Here is a 14,381-nt window from a genome sequence, read left to right on the forward strand (position 1 = left end):
CATGCATTTAAGGTTTATAGTTAGACCACATTCCTAGCATACATAATTCAACCCTTACTATTTGAGTGATTTAAGCTATACGAACAAGAAGGAACGCACAAGCCTATAATCCATTAGCTAAGACATACATCCAATGGGAGGGGTGTCAATCCATTCAAGAACATACATCTAAATAAGAACAAGAATAAAAGAAACATATATTAAAATGCATTGAATCAATAAGAGATATCTCACAAAATTTACATGGATTCCTTGCTCCAAAAACTAGAAAAACCCACTTACCACCACAATCCATAGGCAAAATGGAGAGGATGAGCTTCAATGTTCAAATACAACCCAAAAATACAAAATTCTAAGGTAAAGAAGCTAGAAAGACAATGGAGGAAGAAGAAATTTCAGCAACTCCTTGGCCTCCATGAAAAACTAGCCTGAACCACCCTAAAATGAAAAGTAGGATTTATAAAAGACACGATGGCATTGCAATGCCGAGAGGTAGTGTTGCGACCCTCCGCTTTATTTGGCTCTCTATGGTCAGCACCGTGTCGCAGCATCACCCACGCTCATCTGCGTTCCATCAAAATGTCTGGAGTGCCACGAGGCTATTGCACTTCATCGCTTAGCCCGCCTTCTGGAATTTGTGTCGAGCATGACATTGGGCGATTTTGTGGCACCAGACCTCCTTGTGGCATTTTTGTCCTTTTGTATCATTTGAAGCTTCGTGTGTTCGATAATACTCTCAATAGCTTTAAATTAACCCCAAATGACCTGTAACGCTCTAGAATGCATGATTTACTTGAGTTTCTACAAAAATACATAATTAAGCACATTAAACATAACAATCAAGTGAGATTAGATGCATAAAATTAGCTCTTTTCGAGAACTAACAATACATTAGGTTGAGTGTTGGTTTAGTTTTTACGATTTGAGCTTTGGAATTAAATTGTTCTAGATTTTAAATTTTGATTAATAATGAATTAACTTCTTTCTTTATGAATTTTCAATAAGATTTTTTTTCTACTAAAATCTTAAATTAAAATTATGAAAAAATAAGTGTTAGTGTTCATATTCAAACTTTCATGGTAAAAAAATGATATTTTTAGTATGGAGTAAATGTGTTCACATTTTAGACTGTCACGGTAAAAAATGATTTTCTTTTTTGAGTATAAGGTATATGATCATTTTTTAAGTCAATACAATATATAGTTCTTTGACTTTCTTATTTCATATGAGATTATATAGTAATTGGAAGAGGATTAAACAATTTGACTTTCATTAGTGTTAGAATGTCACCATTAAATAAAAGCTCTTCCATGAAGAACAACGCTAACTGGCCACCTTGTATTTGTATGGTTTTAGTTTTTGTAATTTCTATATTTTTTAAATGAATTCTGATTGTTTTCCACGTGTCTCTTTTTTTTTTTTTTCTTTGCCTATAAAGTGAAATCATTTTCGGATCTGACAGACGGACCCATTTCTTTCGGACCACAGTCGATCGCGCAAATCCAAGCCCATCAGATTCCTTTCGACCAATTTCATGGTTGCAACTCAGTGAGTACACAAATCAATTCTTCTCAATCTCAGCTCATCCATTACTCTGAGCCATTGCCACTGATACCATCAATCCAGAAGTGGTAACCATTTTCGCCTTGTCACCTGCAGAAATGGCGTCCGAATCCGATCACAAAGCTACAATAATCGACGGCAAAGCAATCGCACAGACTGTCAGATCTGAAATCGCCGAGGAAGTGAACAAACTCTCTGACAAATATGGAAAGGTTTAGTTTCCTGTGCTCGAGCGATATTCTCACAATTTCGATTTACTCTTGTACGAAATTCTGCGTTATATCTGTCTGATTTTAGCATCTTTCTTGTTTCATATGGTGTGGGATTTGTGAAGGTTCCAGGACTGGCGGTGGTGATTGTGGGGAATAGAAAGGATTCGCTGACCTACGTAACTATGAAGAGAAAGGCTTGCGGGGAAGTAGGAATCAAGTCCTTTGAGATTGATCTTCCTGAGCAAGTGTCTGAAGCTGAATTGATCGGCAAGGTCCATGAGCTGAATGCCAATCCTGAAGTACATGGTTAATCTCTTTTTGTACTTCTATACTTAGGATATCTTCGAATTTTAGTGCTACAGTTCAAATTTGATGGAGCCTGTACTGTCTTCGAAATAGTATAGTGAAGATGTTTTCTGATAGATAATCGTTTCTTGGATTCATTTTCCCGATTTGTGAATCTGTGATAAATGTTAATTAGAGGTTTTTACCTTTCTAAAATCATGTAGTTCATTCCAGATGACTTTTGAAGGTGGTGCATTTTAAGAAAAAGTACCCCTTTAGTGCTTCTAGAAACACAAGTATTTTAAGTGTTTTTATAAATCTTCAAAACTTAAAACTTGTCTGTGTCTAAATATTTTAAAAGCTACTCCAATGGTCCAAAACTACTTTTTTAAAGTATTAAAAGTAGTCAATCTGAAAACAATTTAGTGGTGAAAGACATCAATTACCAGTTGATGGTTAGATCCTCCACCTCACAATTACTGAAAAAAGTGTTCTAAAAGTAATTTACCGTTAATGTGTGATATTGGAGTTTTTCATTTTGATCCTTTTTTTCTTTTTAATGCTTAGAATTTTGAAAATCTTCGTTTATTTGTCAGGGATATTGGTTCAGCTTCCTTTGCCAAACCACATAAATGAAGAAAAAGTTCTATCTGAAATCAGCATTGATAAGGATGTAGATGGCTTTCATCCTCTGAACATTGGGAAGCTTGCAATGAAAGGCAGAGATCCCTTATTTCTACCTTGCACTCCAAAGGCAATAATGAATGTTTTATAAGCCTTAGAAAATCATCATCTCATTCTTGATAGATCTCTTTCAGCTAGAAGAGCAATAGATCCTTGTTTATCTATGTTCAAGATTTGGTTTTATGCAGATCTTAGCTCAGGAAACGGCAATTCAATTTCTAGTCTGAGATATCGTTTTATGTTCAGGGGTGTCTTGAGCTGCTGTCACGAAGTGGAATAAGCATCAGGGGAAAGAAGGCAGTTGTTATGGGGCGAAGCAACATAGTTGGATTACCAGTTTCATTGTTGCTTCTTAAAGCAGATGCAACCGTGACAATTGTCCATTCACGTTCTGTCGATCCAGAAAGTATTATCCGCGAAGCTGACATTGTAATTGCTGCAGCAGGACAGGCACAAATGGTATGCTTTGGCTATACAATCACGATGTTTTCTCCTTCCGCTTTACTTTTATCTGAATATCTGTTTCACTTCACAGAGAGTATCAAATTTGGTCCCCAAGTTTACCCGAGATAAAACAATGTTAGGAAATATGTTTATACTAGAATAGTACTGGACAAAAGAAAAGGTCAGATCGATAGGTTTAACTAAAACTTGTCTTTGAAATTAAAAATTTTGTTCTATATAATTCATGTTGTTAACTAAATAATGACACATTTAGGGGAACAATATTAAGTGACATGATCTATGAAAACGATTTAGTGTGTTGCTTCAATGATTTTATTTTATACAGATATCTACATTCTTATATCATCTATCTCCCCCCAATAGAAATTCTACCTCATTATTTACTGAACAATGTTAACTCAAAGTTAAAGAAAGATAGTTGAGAGAATAAGCAAGCACAATCATCAAAGTTGGTACTTCAAACTAGAAAAGTACATTCAGAGACCTAAATCTTTGCCATATGCATATGCATGATGGAACCATAATTGCAAAAGCATTAAGAAATAAGGCATGGACATGCAGGCCAGTGATATCTGCTAGTGGGGAATTTGATTTAGTTTTGCTAGAGACAATGACCCTCGATGTGTATCTCCACAACGGTATACGATTGTCCTCTTTGGACATAAACCTTAATGGCTTTACTTTTAGTTTCACCCGAAAAGAGACTCATACCAATGAAAATAGTTATCTTTGGTAACGTACGTTTATTATCCCCTTATATAGTCAATGTGGGACTTTGGTTGCATTTTCAACAAGTTTGCTTGTTGAAACACAACTAATGATAGTCGACTTACCGGTGTACATGGTTGTATTGTTTGGTTGATGTTAGATCAAGGGAAGTTGGATCAAACCAGGTGCTGCAGTCATCGATGTCGGTACAAATGCAGTTGATGATCCAACCAAGAAGTCGGGCTACCGGCTGGTCGGGGATGTAGATTTTAAGGAAGCTTGTAAAGTAGCTGGTTGGATAACTCCTGTTCCTGGTGGCGTTGGCCCTATGACTGTTGCCATGCTGCTTAGGAATACTCTGGATGGGGCTAAGCGTGTGATCGAGCAGTGAAGAAATAAATACCTCAGCTTGTTACGGATCCTTGTCGGACTTTTCCAGAGTAATTTCAAAATAAACGGTACATTTTTGTTTTGTGCAATCCTTTCGTACTGATGTAGTAGTTTCCTTTTTCCTTTAATTATAGAAGATTGTGGAGTAATTGAAATCAATTTGCATTCATAATACATTATAAAATCCATCTTAATTTAGGGGAATTTTGTAAGGATGATCCATTTTGAAGAGTTGAAATGAAAAAAGACAACTTTTTAGAAACTTAAGTCTTTTATAACCTTTTATTTGTGTCATCACACGGTGAAATTATTGTAACAACCTTGCAATGCACGCATGGTGGTCCGATGCTAGTTTCTTTTTATTCATGTTCACTCTCGTTGACTCGACACTTGCACTTGCTTTCACTTTCTTTGCACTTGCTTTCACTTTCTTTCTTGTTATTCATTTTTTATTCTTGTTCTGTATATCTTAAATTTGAACAAAAATATTACGTTTCATTTTTCCTTTCTTGTTTTTTCATCTCCAACTTTCTCTATAACGGAGTGAGTAAGAATTCTTTTAACAAGTTCAAGAGCAAGAATAACTGTGTCGAGTCATCAAGAGCAATAGCGATCAGGATTATTGAGATGGGAGAGAGTAAGTAGCAAGATTCGAGTGTCGCTAGCCACCATGTATGCTTCGAAGGGTTACAATAATTTCACAATGTGATGAAGACAAAGAAACTTAATGTTCTAAATGACAATCTTTTTCCATGTGAAGTAAGTCGGTCATTTGCTTGGGAAACTTAAATTAATTCTGACTTTAGAAACCTAAGTTTGATAGACGAGCCACCATTGCCTTTAATATAGTTACATTCCAACATCTATAAATATACTTCCTTTTCAATACCAACATAATCATCGTGATTATCTATCGATCTATATCTCAGTACATGATAAAAGGACAAGACTCATCTTAAAAGTCGATGATTTGATTTCCTTCCGACATGGACACACCTAGTGAAAACATTTGAGCTGGAGTTTGAGTTCACAAAATGAGAGAAGCTCTTGATTTTGCTCAAACACTTCCGTTTCCTTCTTCTCTAAGCTCACCATGGCTTCAATCCCCACACCATCTCTGGCATCCATCAACAAAATCATATTCTTCCATGGAAACTCAGCAGGTACAGTGATCCATACAGGCTTCCCCCATCCAAAGTCCACATTATAAACAGGAAATTTGCACCAGCTCGTACATGTTACAAAGTATAATCCCCTGGATTTCTCATCCTCTCCATTGATTCTTTGACATGTAATTTTTTGAAGCAAACCCCATTGTTCAGCTCTGTAATTTTTTGGGAAGGTTTTGCAGAACTCTTCAAGGTTCGTCTTCATGTCATCCACTAAGTTCTGTAGCTCCATTTCTCTCTGCTCCGGCTTTGTCGATGATGCTATGAAGAATGAGATTATGTTTCCTGATAATGTCACCGGCAATTGCGGATCCACTCTGTTACGCAGGTTGATGTACTGCAGAAGACTTGTCGCCGGCACACTACCTTTGATAGAAGAAATTAGCAGAAAAGATTTCATTAATCTATTTTTTAAATTATTTTTCACTAAATATTCACTCAATGTCTATTAATTAATTTAAAATATTTATGAAATAGTGATTTAAAAATAGTGAACCTAAATTTATTATATTTCTTTAATTATTTTTAAATTAACTAGTAGACATAAATATTAAAGATTGAAAGTGAGTGTTTAGTCAAAATCGAGATTAAAAGCGTAAAATTTTGAAATCTAGGATCGAAATTAAAATAGAACTCAAATTCAAAGGTAATATTATAATATTTTGAAATTTAGGGATTAAATTGAAATCAAACTCAAAACTTACTAAAAGTTTTTAACTTAGACACCAGATGGAAAGACCTAAAATTGGGATTGAAGATATTGTCTCCAAAGTCATTTATCGCTCTAAAAGTTTTTCTTCTTCTCCTTCATCTTCCTCCTCCTCCTCTCAATCTAATTTTGAAGTATTTTTATTTTATAAGAAATATTTTGGTACTTTGTTTAAAAAATACTTCAAACTAATTTCCAAAGTTTCCTTAATGCACTTAGAAAAAAGTTAAAAAAATTCTCTTATATTGTTTTTTTTCTATAGACGGTTACTATTTTGTCTCAAAAATAGTACTAAGCTTTCAAAAGTTTCAAATAGTTGTTAAAAAAGTTTTTAAAAAAATACTATTATTGTTGGTGCATATATAGATAGAAATCATTAGTACCTCATTTAAAAAATACCACATAACTTTCACAAATGACATCAATACCTTCAACCTTAAAAAAGTTTTACAAACTGTTCATACCGTTATTATATGTATGAAACAGTTTGCTCCATCACCTTTTCTCCGTTTCCTCTCTATCTTCCTTTTATGTTATCTATGGCCTCTTAAATATTTTTTTTTTTTTTTTTTTTGTGACATTCCAAACTTTTAGATAATTTTAAATTAATTATCTCGAATTATTTTGGATTATATTGTGGTTTAAAATTGAATTAATATGATAAGATAATTAATTTAATATATCTTGTAAAAGATTTGGAATTTTGGTTTGAAATGCTACCATATATGCATTAGAAGCTACAATTTAGGCTAATGAGTAGATTTTTCTTATTTTTTCATCTTGTGTATATTTATATGTATTCTTCTAGGTATCAAAGCCCTATAATTTTATCTTGTTTAGCTCAGTCGTCATCCCTGCCTTTTGTCGTCACTATCGATTGTCGTCCAACTCTTGTGATGGACCAAATTGCACACCCTACCCAGATTCGTTTGTGACGCTTGTGCCTACTCCTGGATTGCCCTGCTCGCACATCGTTATGCCTACTCAGATTCGTGCATGCTGCTGCACCTACTTCTAGATTCGGTCTTCATCTTAGATCTGGTTGTTCGTGTAACCTTTAACATTTCTTACGACAAGTAACATCCTCCAAATCCTCTACCTTCACAGCCCCTTCAAATAATTCTTGGGTTCTTGATTCTACTTGTTTGTAATCACATGACTTCCAACGTTTTCTTTACGTCTTCCTCAACTCCTGCTCTATCACTTTCCTTTTCATGCTACTAATAGAAAATCATATGGTTATATCCCATGTTGGTACCGTTGTCATACCTGACTTAAATCTCCCAAATACCCATCATGTTCCTCTTTTGATCTTTAACCTTGCCTCTATTGATCAACTCTGTGATTTTTGTTTTAATTGTTTTCTTTTTCATTAATAGTTGTCAGGTTTAGGATCAATAATAGTTGGTAGAAATACAAGTTATTGTAGCATTTTATTTAGAATTGTGAAGGCTAACAAGTAAAATATGCGGTGATAATACTAAGAATTCATGTGAAAAGTGAGCTTGCGTCGATCAGCATGGGAAATCTATGCTAACCCAATATTATGCGTTATTCTGCGTCAAAATGTCTATTTTTGTAGCTATCGCAAGAATCGATCGCATGCGGTGAATCCTAGACCATCGCAAAGTTGATCGCATGCATTCATTGCATGGAAGTTGTGGCTACAGAGTAATAACCATGTTAAAAAGGTGATCGCAAGGTTGGTGGAATGCGATGGTACTTCGAAAAACAAGCATGAACGCATACCTTGGGAGTATCAAAAAAATGATGTTGACATTTCACCTACCTCGCCGAAAGTGGTCGAGATTCAGAGCGGGACCACCAATGCTGTCGTCATTTGAGCTCTATAAATAGAGCCGTAGAGCCCAAATTCAAGGCAACCGAGCTTCTCCCTTACGACAAATCCTTGTGATCACATTTGAGAGCGTGAACAAGACATTCTTTGAGAGTTCTTCATTCCTTCAACCCATTCCGAGTGACAACCGGAGCTTTGTTGAAGATAGATCTCGAGAGAGACTACTCCACCACCCATCCATGGCACCACTGGCAGCCTTGACATACATCTGATGGAAGCAAGAGATTGCTTACATCTAGCCCTCTACCTCTCTTCTTATCTCTGTATTGTATTACATTTTTTGGCTTAAGACATTAAAACATTTTGTAATCAATGCATCTCTTTATTTCCTTCGACACCATCTTCATTATCTTCTTCTTTTTGATCCATTATTTTCATTGCAACGAACTAAGTAAAGATCACAAGTGTTATAGCATACTCAATAATTGCATAGAGATATGAAACATGTAGCAACCCATTAAGAGGTGTGCGTTGTGCGAGTATAGTGAGTTAATCCTCTTTGCTTAGTGTGGCGAGCTAGGATTACCCTTGCGATCAAACTTAAGTTTACGGTGAATTTATCCCTTCCATCATTCAATTTATTTTTTTTCATACATCTTATTACGCGTTAATAGTTGTCGCGTCTCTACCAATTCTCATAGTCATACTTTCATTACTCGATCTGTTTAGTTAGGAGTAGGAGTAGCGCATAATCTTTTAACTTCCTCATTCTTTTATTCATCGTCTCAAACACATTGCTTCGCAACATTTATTTACAAGTCCCTGAGTTTGACCTCGGATCACCCCGAGAAACTTTCGATCTCATTATACTTGGCGAGAAAGCAAGAAAACTTGTGATAGGAACAAATGATCATCACATACACGATTCACACATATTCTTTAGTTCAACGCATGATCATCGACGGATGAAGATCAATGCATATCATAAGATGCACGCATATTTACTCTCCATTTTCCACCCATCAAGTTTTTGACACCGTTGCCAAAGACTTGGCAGCTAATAGTTTGTGAAGTTTTGTGTTTTCACAGGCACCTTTTTTTATCATGGGTGTATTATAGCTTGTGCGACCAAGTTGCAAACAATATTTGAGTGAAGTGATGCACCGAGAGCCAATATTTACTCCAATATAGAAAGGCTATCCATCGCATGAGCTGAAAGCAGTCTTAGGCGCGTGTCAACCATCATGCTGCCATCAAATGCTGGAAGCTCCAATGGTCAAGACGAGTCTCTTGACCTAAGCAGTTAAGATCAATCTTCTGCATGAAAAACTCTTTACGGTGGCTTCACTCCAATTTCTCCAGGGACGTCTTCTACGCTATCTTTACTTTGCTTTCCTAGTTAACATTAGTTTATTTATTTGATTATTTTCATTTTGGATTTGCTACTGCTTTCTTGGATGTGGTGTGCGTTCGCTCCGTGTGGATGTGATAATAATTCCTCTCGGAGCGTGGTTTCAACGGAAGAATCCTCTCAATCATTCAATGCATGGCTATGACCGCATGAATTTTAAAGTATGGTCGCAATTGTTATTCTGCTCGAAGGTTCTTTTCTTGTTATCTTTTATGCATTATCCTTCTGAAATTCTCTTTTGTCTGCTTGCCTAACTTTGCGTTGAAAGATTAGCACCCATGGCAGTACTTATCATTCACTCCATCCACTAACTAAATGTTGCAAGGCTCACCTCACTTAATAGCTTCTTCAAGGTTTGACAGTCTAAGTTTTATCATGTGCAAACCTCTGCTCAAACATCTATTACCGCATTCCTGAACTAGTTTGATTTTAGCTTTTCGGCAAGAGCACTGCCACTTTCTAAGTTTGGAGGTGGCAGTGGTTCGAGCAAATGCGTCCATCACATTGCGATGCTAAAAAAAAATCATAATAAAAACTCCACTGTCAGCGCAAAGGGGAAACCCATGCTGATAAGAGTTAAAGTTGTGAAAGACACTTACCCATAGTTGGATACTTCGCATGACACCCGTGCAAGTAAGCCAAAACGAAAGTAAGCGACCAAGATCAACGCATAAGAATAACTCCTCTATCTGGTGCAACCCAAATAAGCTAAGGCAAGAGTCGAGTTGAATATGGCACACAACCGAAGTTGGATACCTGCATGACACCCGTGGGGGCAAGCCAAAACGAAGAGCGTAACCAGGTTCAACGCCTCAAACTAATAATGTATCACAAAGCTTTGAATTGTCTTAAATGAACGCATTGTAAAAAGTTAAACGCAAAGTTTCCAGAAATGGGTAAAAAGGTTTTTGAGCAGAGGCTTACCAGATTTAAACTTAGAAGATATCTCTTTGAAGAAGTAGCCAAAATTGAGGAAAGCATTGCTACCAAGGTTAGAGGTACGAGTGAATTATATTTTGAAAAGCTGGTCATCACAAAGGAAAAGCCAGAGGGTGAATTTTGAATTTCCTAAGTATAAGACATATTTGAGGACAAGCATGATTCTAAGTTTGGAGGTATGATAGCCGGTAGAAATACAAGTTATTGTAGCCTTTTATTTAGAATTGTGAGGGCTAACAAGTATAATATATGGTGATAATACTAAGAATTCATGTGAAAAGTGAGTTTGCGTCGATTAGCATGGGAAATCTCTGCTAACCCAATATTATGCATTATTCTGCGTCAAAATGTCTATTTTTGTAGCTATCGCAGAAATTGATCACATGCGGTGAATCCCAGACCATCGCAAAGTTGATAACGCATTCAGGTTGGGGCTATAGAGTAATAACCATGATAGAAGGATGATCGCAAGGTTGGTGGAATGCGATGGTACTTCGGAAAACAAGCATGAATGCATACCTTAGGAGTACCAAAAAGATGATGTTGACATTTCACCTACCGCGTCGAAAGTGGCAGTGATTCAGAGCCGAATCACCAATGTTGTCGGCGTTTAAGCTCTATAAATAGAGTCGTAGAGCCCAAATTCAAGGCATGCGAGCTTCTGCCTTAAGGCAGATCCTTGTGATCACATTTGAGAGCGTGAGCAAGATATTTTTTTAGAGTTCTTCATTCCTTCAACCATTCCGAGTGACGACTAGAACTTTGCCGGAGATAGATCTCGAGAGAGACTACTCCACCGCCCATCCATGGCACCATCGGCAGCCTTGACATACATCTGATGGAAGCAAGAGATTGCCTATATCTAGCCCTCCACCTCTCTTCTTATTTTTGTATTGTATTACATTTTGGTTTAAGACATTAATACATTTTGTAATCAATGCATCTCTTTATTTCCTTCGACACCATCTTCATTATCTTCTTCTTTATCATCCCTTACTTTAATTGCAATGAACTAAGTAAAGATCACAAGTGTTATTGCATACTCAATCATGCGGAATATAGATAGTGAGTTAATCCTCTTTGTTTAGTGTGAGGCTGTAGCAACGCTTGTCTATGAGCTGTCGCAATGCTTGTTTATGAGCTGATTAGCCGCGACTAATTACCCGAGAGGGTAAGTAGTGAAACTCACTAAGCAGAGTAAGCGGTGTTCTTAGAGATAGGAATATTCTTATGCTTAACGCAACCATGCGTTATAGAGATATAAAGCATGCGGCTGACCACCGAGAGGTGTGCGACACGTTAGTGTGGCAAGCTAGGATTACCCTTGCGATCAAGCTTAAGTTTACGGTGAATTTATCCCTTCCATCATTCAATTTATTTTTTTCATACATCTTATTACGCGTTAATAGTTATCGCGTCTCTATCAATTCTCATAATCATATTTCTATTGCTCAATCTGTTTAGTTAGGAGTAGGAGTAGCGCATAGTCTTTTAACTTCCTCATTCTTTTATTCATCGCCTCAAACACATTACTTCGTAACATTTAGTTACAAGTCCCTGAGTTCGACCTCGGATCACCCCAAGAAACTTGTGATCTCATTATACTTGGCGAGAAAGCAAGAAAACTTGTGATAGGAACGAATGAACATCACATACACGATTCACGCATATTCTTCAGTTCAACGCATGATCATCAACGCATGGAGATCAGCGCATATCATAAGATGCATGCATATTTACTCTCCATTTTCCACCCATCAATCAACATATGGGATGGATAGTTGGTACTAGTTGCAAAGCATGATTAATTGAGCTATTCACATCTCTTTAGTTTCTTCCCTCTCCATGACTCCACCTATCTTTGCACCTGTCACTGGTTGTGCTATATATCAATGACATCTTCATCTTGGTCATGCTTTTGCTAAAAAACTCCGCAAGTTAGTATCACCTATAAACTTAATCAATATTTTAAAAGATGATTCTTTGACTGCTTAAATTGTAAACTTGCGAAACAACCTGTCTTGTCTTTCCATACTTCTTCATCCTCATGTAATACAACTTTTGATTTAATTCACTCTGATATCTATGGTCCTGCTCTTACATCTACTACTTAATGCCTATCGTTATTTTGTCATATTTATTGATGGTTATTCCTACTTTACTTTAATATATTTTTTAAAAAACCGTTATGCCTCATCTCAAGTTTACTTTGTCTTTGCCAAAATGGTTTGAACACAATTTTCTCGAACTATTAAAATTCTTTGCAGTGAAAATGCTATGGAGTATAAGGAGTCAAGTCTTCTCTCATTTCTCACCCAACTTGGCACCTTTGTTCAATGCTCTTGCCCTCCTACATCCTAACAAAATCAGTGAGCATAATGCTAATATCGTCAAATTTTAGATTTTGTTCATAATCAACTTCTCTTTACATCATATCTTGAATAGTTTTGGGATGAGGTTGTTCTCACCTTTGTCTATGTCATTAATCGTCTCTCATCTTCTATCCTTCAAAACATCTTTTCTTTTGAAAGCTTATGTAGCACTTCTCTTTCTTACTCTCATCTGAAAGTTTTTGGTTGTGTTTGTTTTGTCCTACTTCAACCTTATAAACACACCAAACTTAAACCACGTGCTCACATATGCTGTTGTCTCGATTATGGGATTGGACGGAAGGGTTTTTGTTGTTGGGATCCTATCTCAAAATGATTATGCATCCCTCGCCACATTATCTTTTTGGAACATACTACATACTTCAGTCTTTCATCTTTTGATGTCTCTCTCACTAGTTCCTAACCTTTCTTCACTGATCTGTCTAGTGATTTATTTCCTTTGTCTGAATCTCCATTAATCTTGGAGCCTAATCACCCACCCCTTGACTCTGTTAACCCATATTCAACAGATCACCTCCCAGATTCAACACCAGCCTCCAATCATTTGACCCCATCTTTTGATCCTTCACATATCCTTGAGCTTGATCATTTCGCTCCTTTCTTTGCTATCCCAGCCCAACATTTGTCTCATTGCGAAATCCAAATATGCATCTATCACTTTAGTTCGTCGTTCCACTTGGGTAAGGGCCTAATTGGAATGACTTAGAAAAAATATGTTTTTCAAAAATTCATTTTGCAATTAAATACTTTTGATAAGAACTCCTTAATATAAAAGCACACATGTATTTGATAACTTTTACTCAAAAGTGTTTTTATATATAAATTTTTTTGGTACGTTATATACTGAAAATGTTTTTATTAATATTAGATTACTATAAAGGATTTTTTCAGAGGCGGTGGCGGCCAAAGTTGACTAGCAACAGTTTCTGAAAATAGTGGCTAGAGGTTGGCTAGTAGAGATCATCAACAGTGGTGGTTGGAGGTATTGGTGTTGGGGTTGATGCCCTTAATCTCGTAGGATTCTATAGTTTGTAAACATTGTTGAACAAACTCTTTATATGATAGTAAAATATACAAGATTTTATTCATTTTGTCTATAAAATATGTGATATTTTAGTTGCATTAACCACAAACCAATAAACTAACATCCAAGGTTATCTTTGTAACTTAAACATGTATGTGGAGACATACAGGTGGATCATGTTTAAGTGATAACTTAAATGGTCTGTAGTAGATGGATAAGGTTGTGTACCTTATCATGGTGACACTACAAGTATAGCCCACTTTATAGGTGTTACAATTGTTGTAAAGTGCTACAAATGATCTGATCTTGATCATTCATGTATTAAACATGCGAGTGGAGATATTATATATAAAAGAGTTTGTATAAGACCGGACCACGAAATGTTTAGTCTCATTATATAATACGGTTCATAATAGAGACTTACATTTCACCAGGATGACCATAGGTAACAGTTGCAAATATAGACATTAGACTCAAAGTATTAGCAGATATAATATAATGTGAAAACAGTTACAAATATGGCCAAATTTAAATAGTCTATCAACGATAAACCATATTATTGGTAGGAGTCTAAAGTGAGAGATGCATGATTGGATTTAGCAATGGAGACAAATGTACATGAATAATTAATTAA

The 14,381-nt window shown here is 36.1% G+C and overlaps 2 protein-coding genes across 3 annotated transcripts; one reads left to right on the forward strand and one right to left on the reverse strand.

Annotated features, from left to right (window-relative positions):
• The first annotated feature begins 1,516 nt into the window (after positions 1-1,516).
• On the forward strand, positions 1,517-4,569 carry LOC120092125 (Amino acid dehydrogenase family protein). Of its 2 annotated transcripts, XM_039050338.2 has the most exons (6): positions 1,530-1,548; positions 1,660-1,775; positions 1,898-2,081; positions 2,657-2,814; positions 2,991-3,203; positions 4,078-4,569. In XM_039050338.2, the coding sequence occupies exons 2-6, from the start codon at positions 1,662-1,664 to the stop codon at positions 4,306-4,308; spliced, it is 900 nt and encodes a 299-aa protein (XP_038906266.1). In that variant the 5' UTR covers positions 1,530-1,548; positions 1,660-1,661; the 3' UTR covers positions 4,309-4,569. The 2 variants fall into 2 exon arrangements, with proteins under 2 accessions (XP_038906265.1, XP_038906266.1); XM_039050337.2 differs by having other exon boundaries at positions 1,517-1,775.
• Positions 4,570-5,303: 734 nt separating this feature from the next.
• Positions 5,304-5,876, reverse strand: LOC120090674 (cocaine synthase-like). Its single transcript, XM_039048391.1, has one exon. The coding sequence runs from the start codon at positions 5,874-5,876 to the stop codon at positions 5,304-5,306; it is 573 nt and encodes a 190-aa protein (XP_038904319.1).
• Between the last annotated feature and the right edge of the window lie 8,505 nt (positions 5,877-14,381).

This window comes from Benincasa hispida, chromosome 11 (assembly GCF_027475165.1).
Source record: "Benincasa hispida cultivar pf3 chromosome 11, pf3_genome.v1.1, whole genome shotgun sequence".
In the NCBI taxonomy this organism is placed as follows: Eukaryota; Viridiplantae; Streptophyta; class Magnoliopsida; order Cucurbitales; family Cucurbitaceae; genus Benincasa; species Benincasa hispida.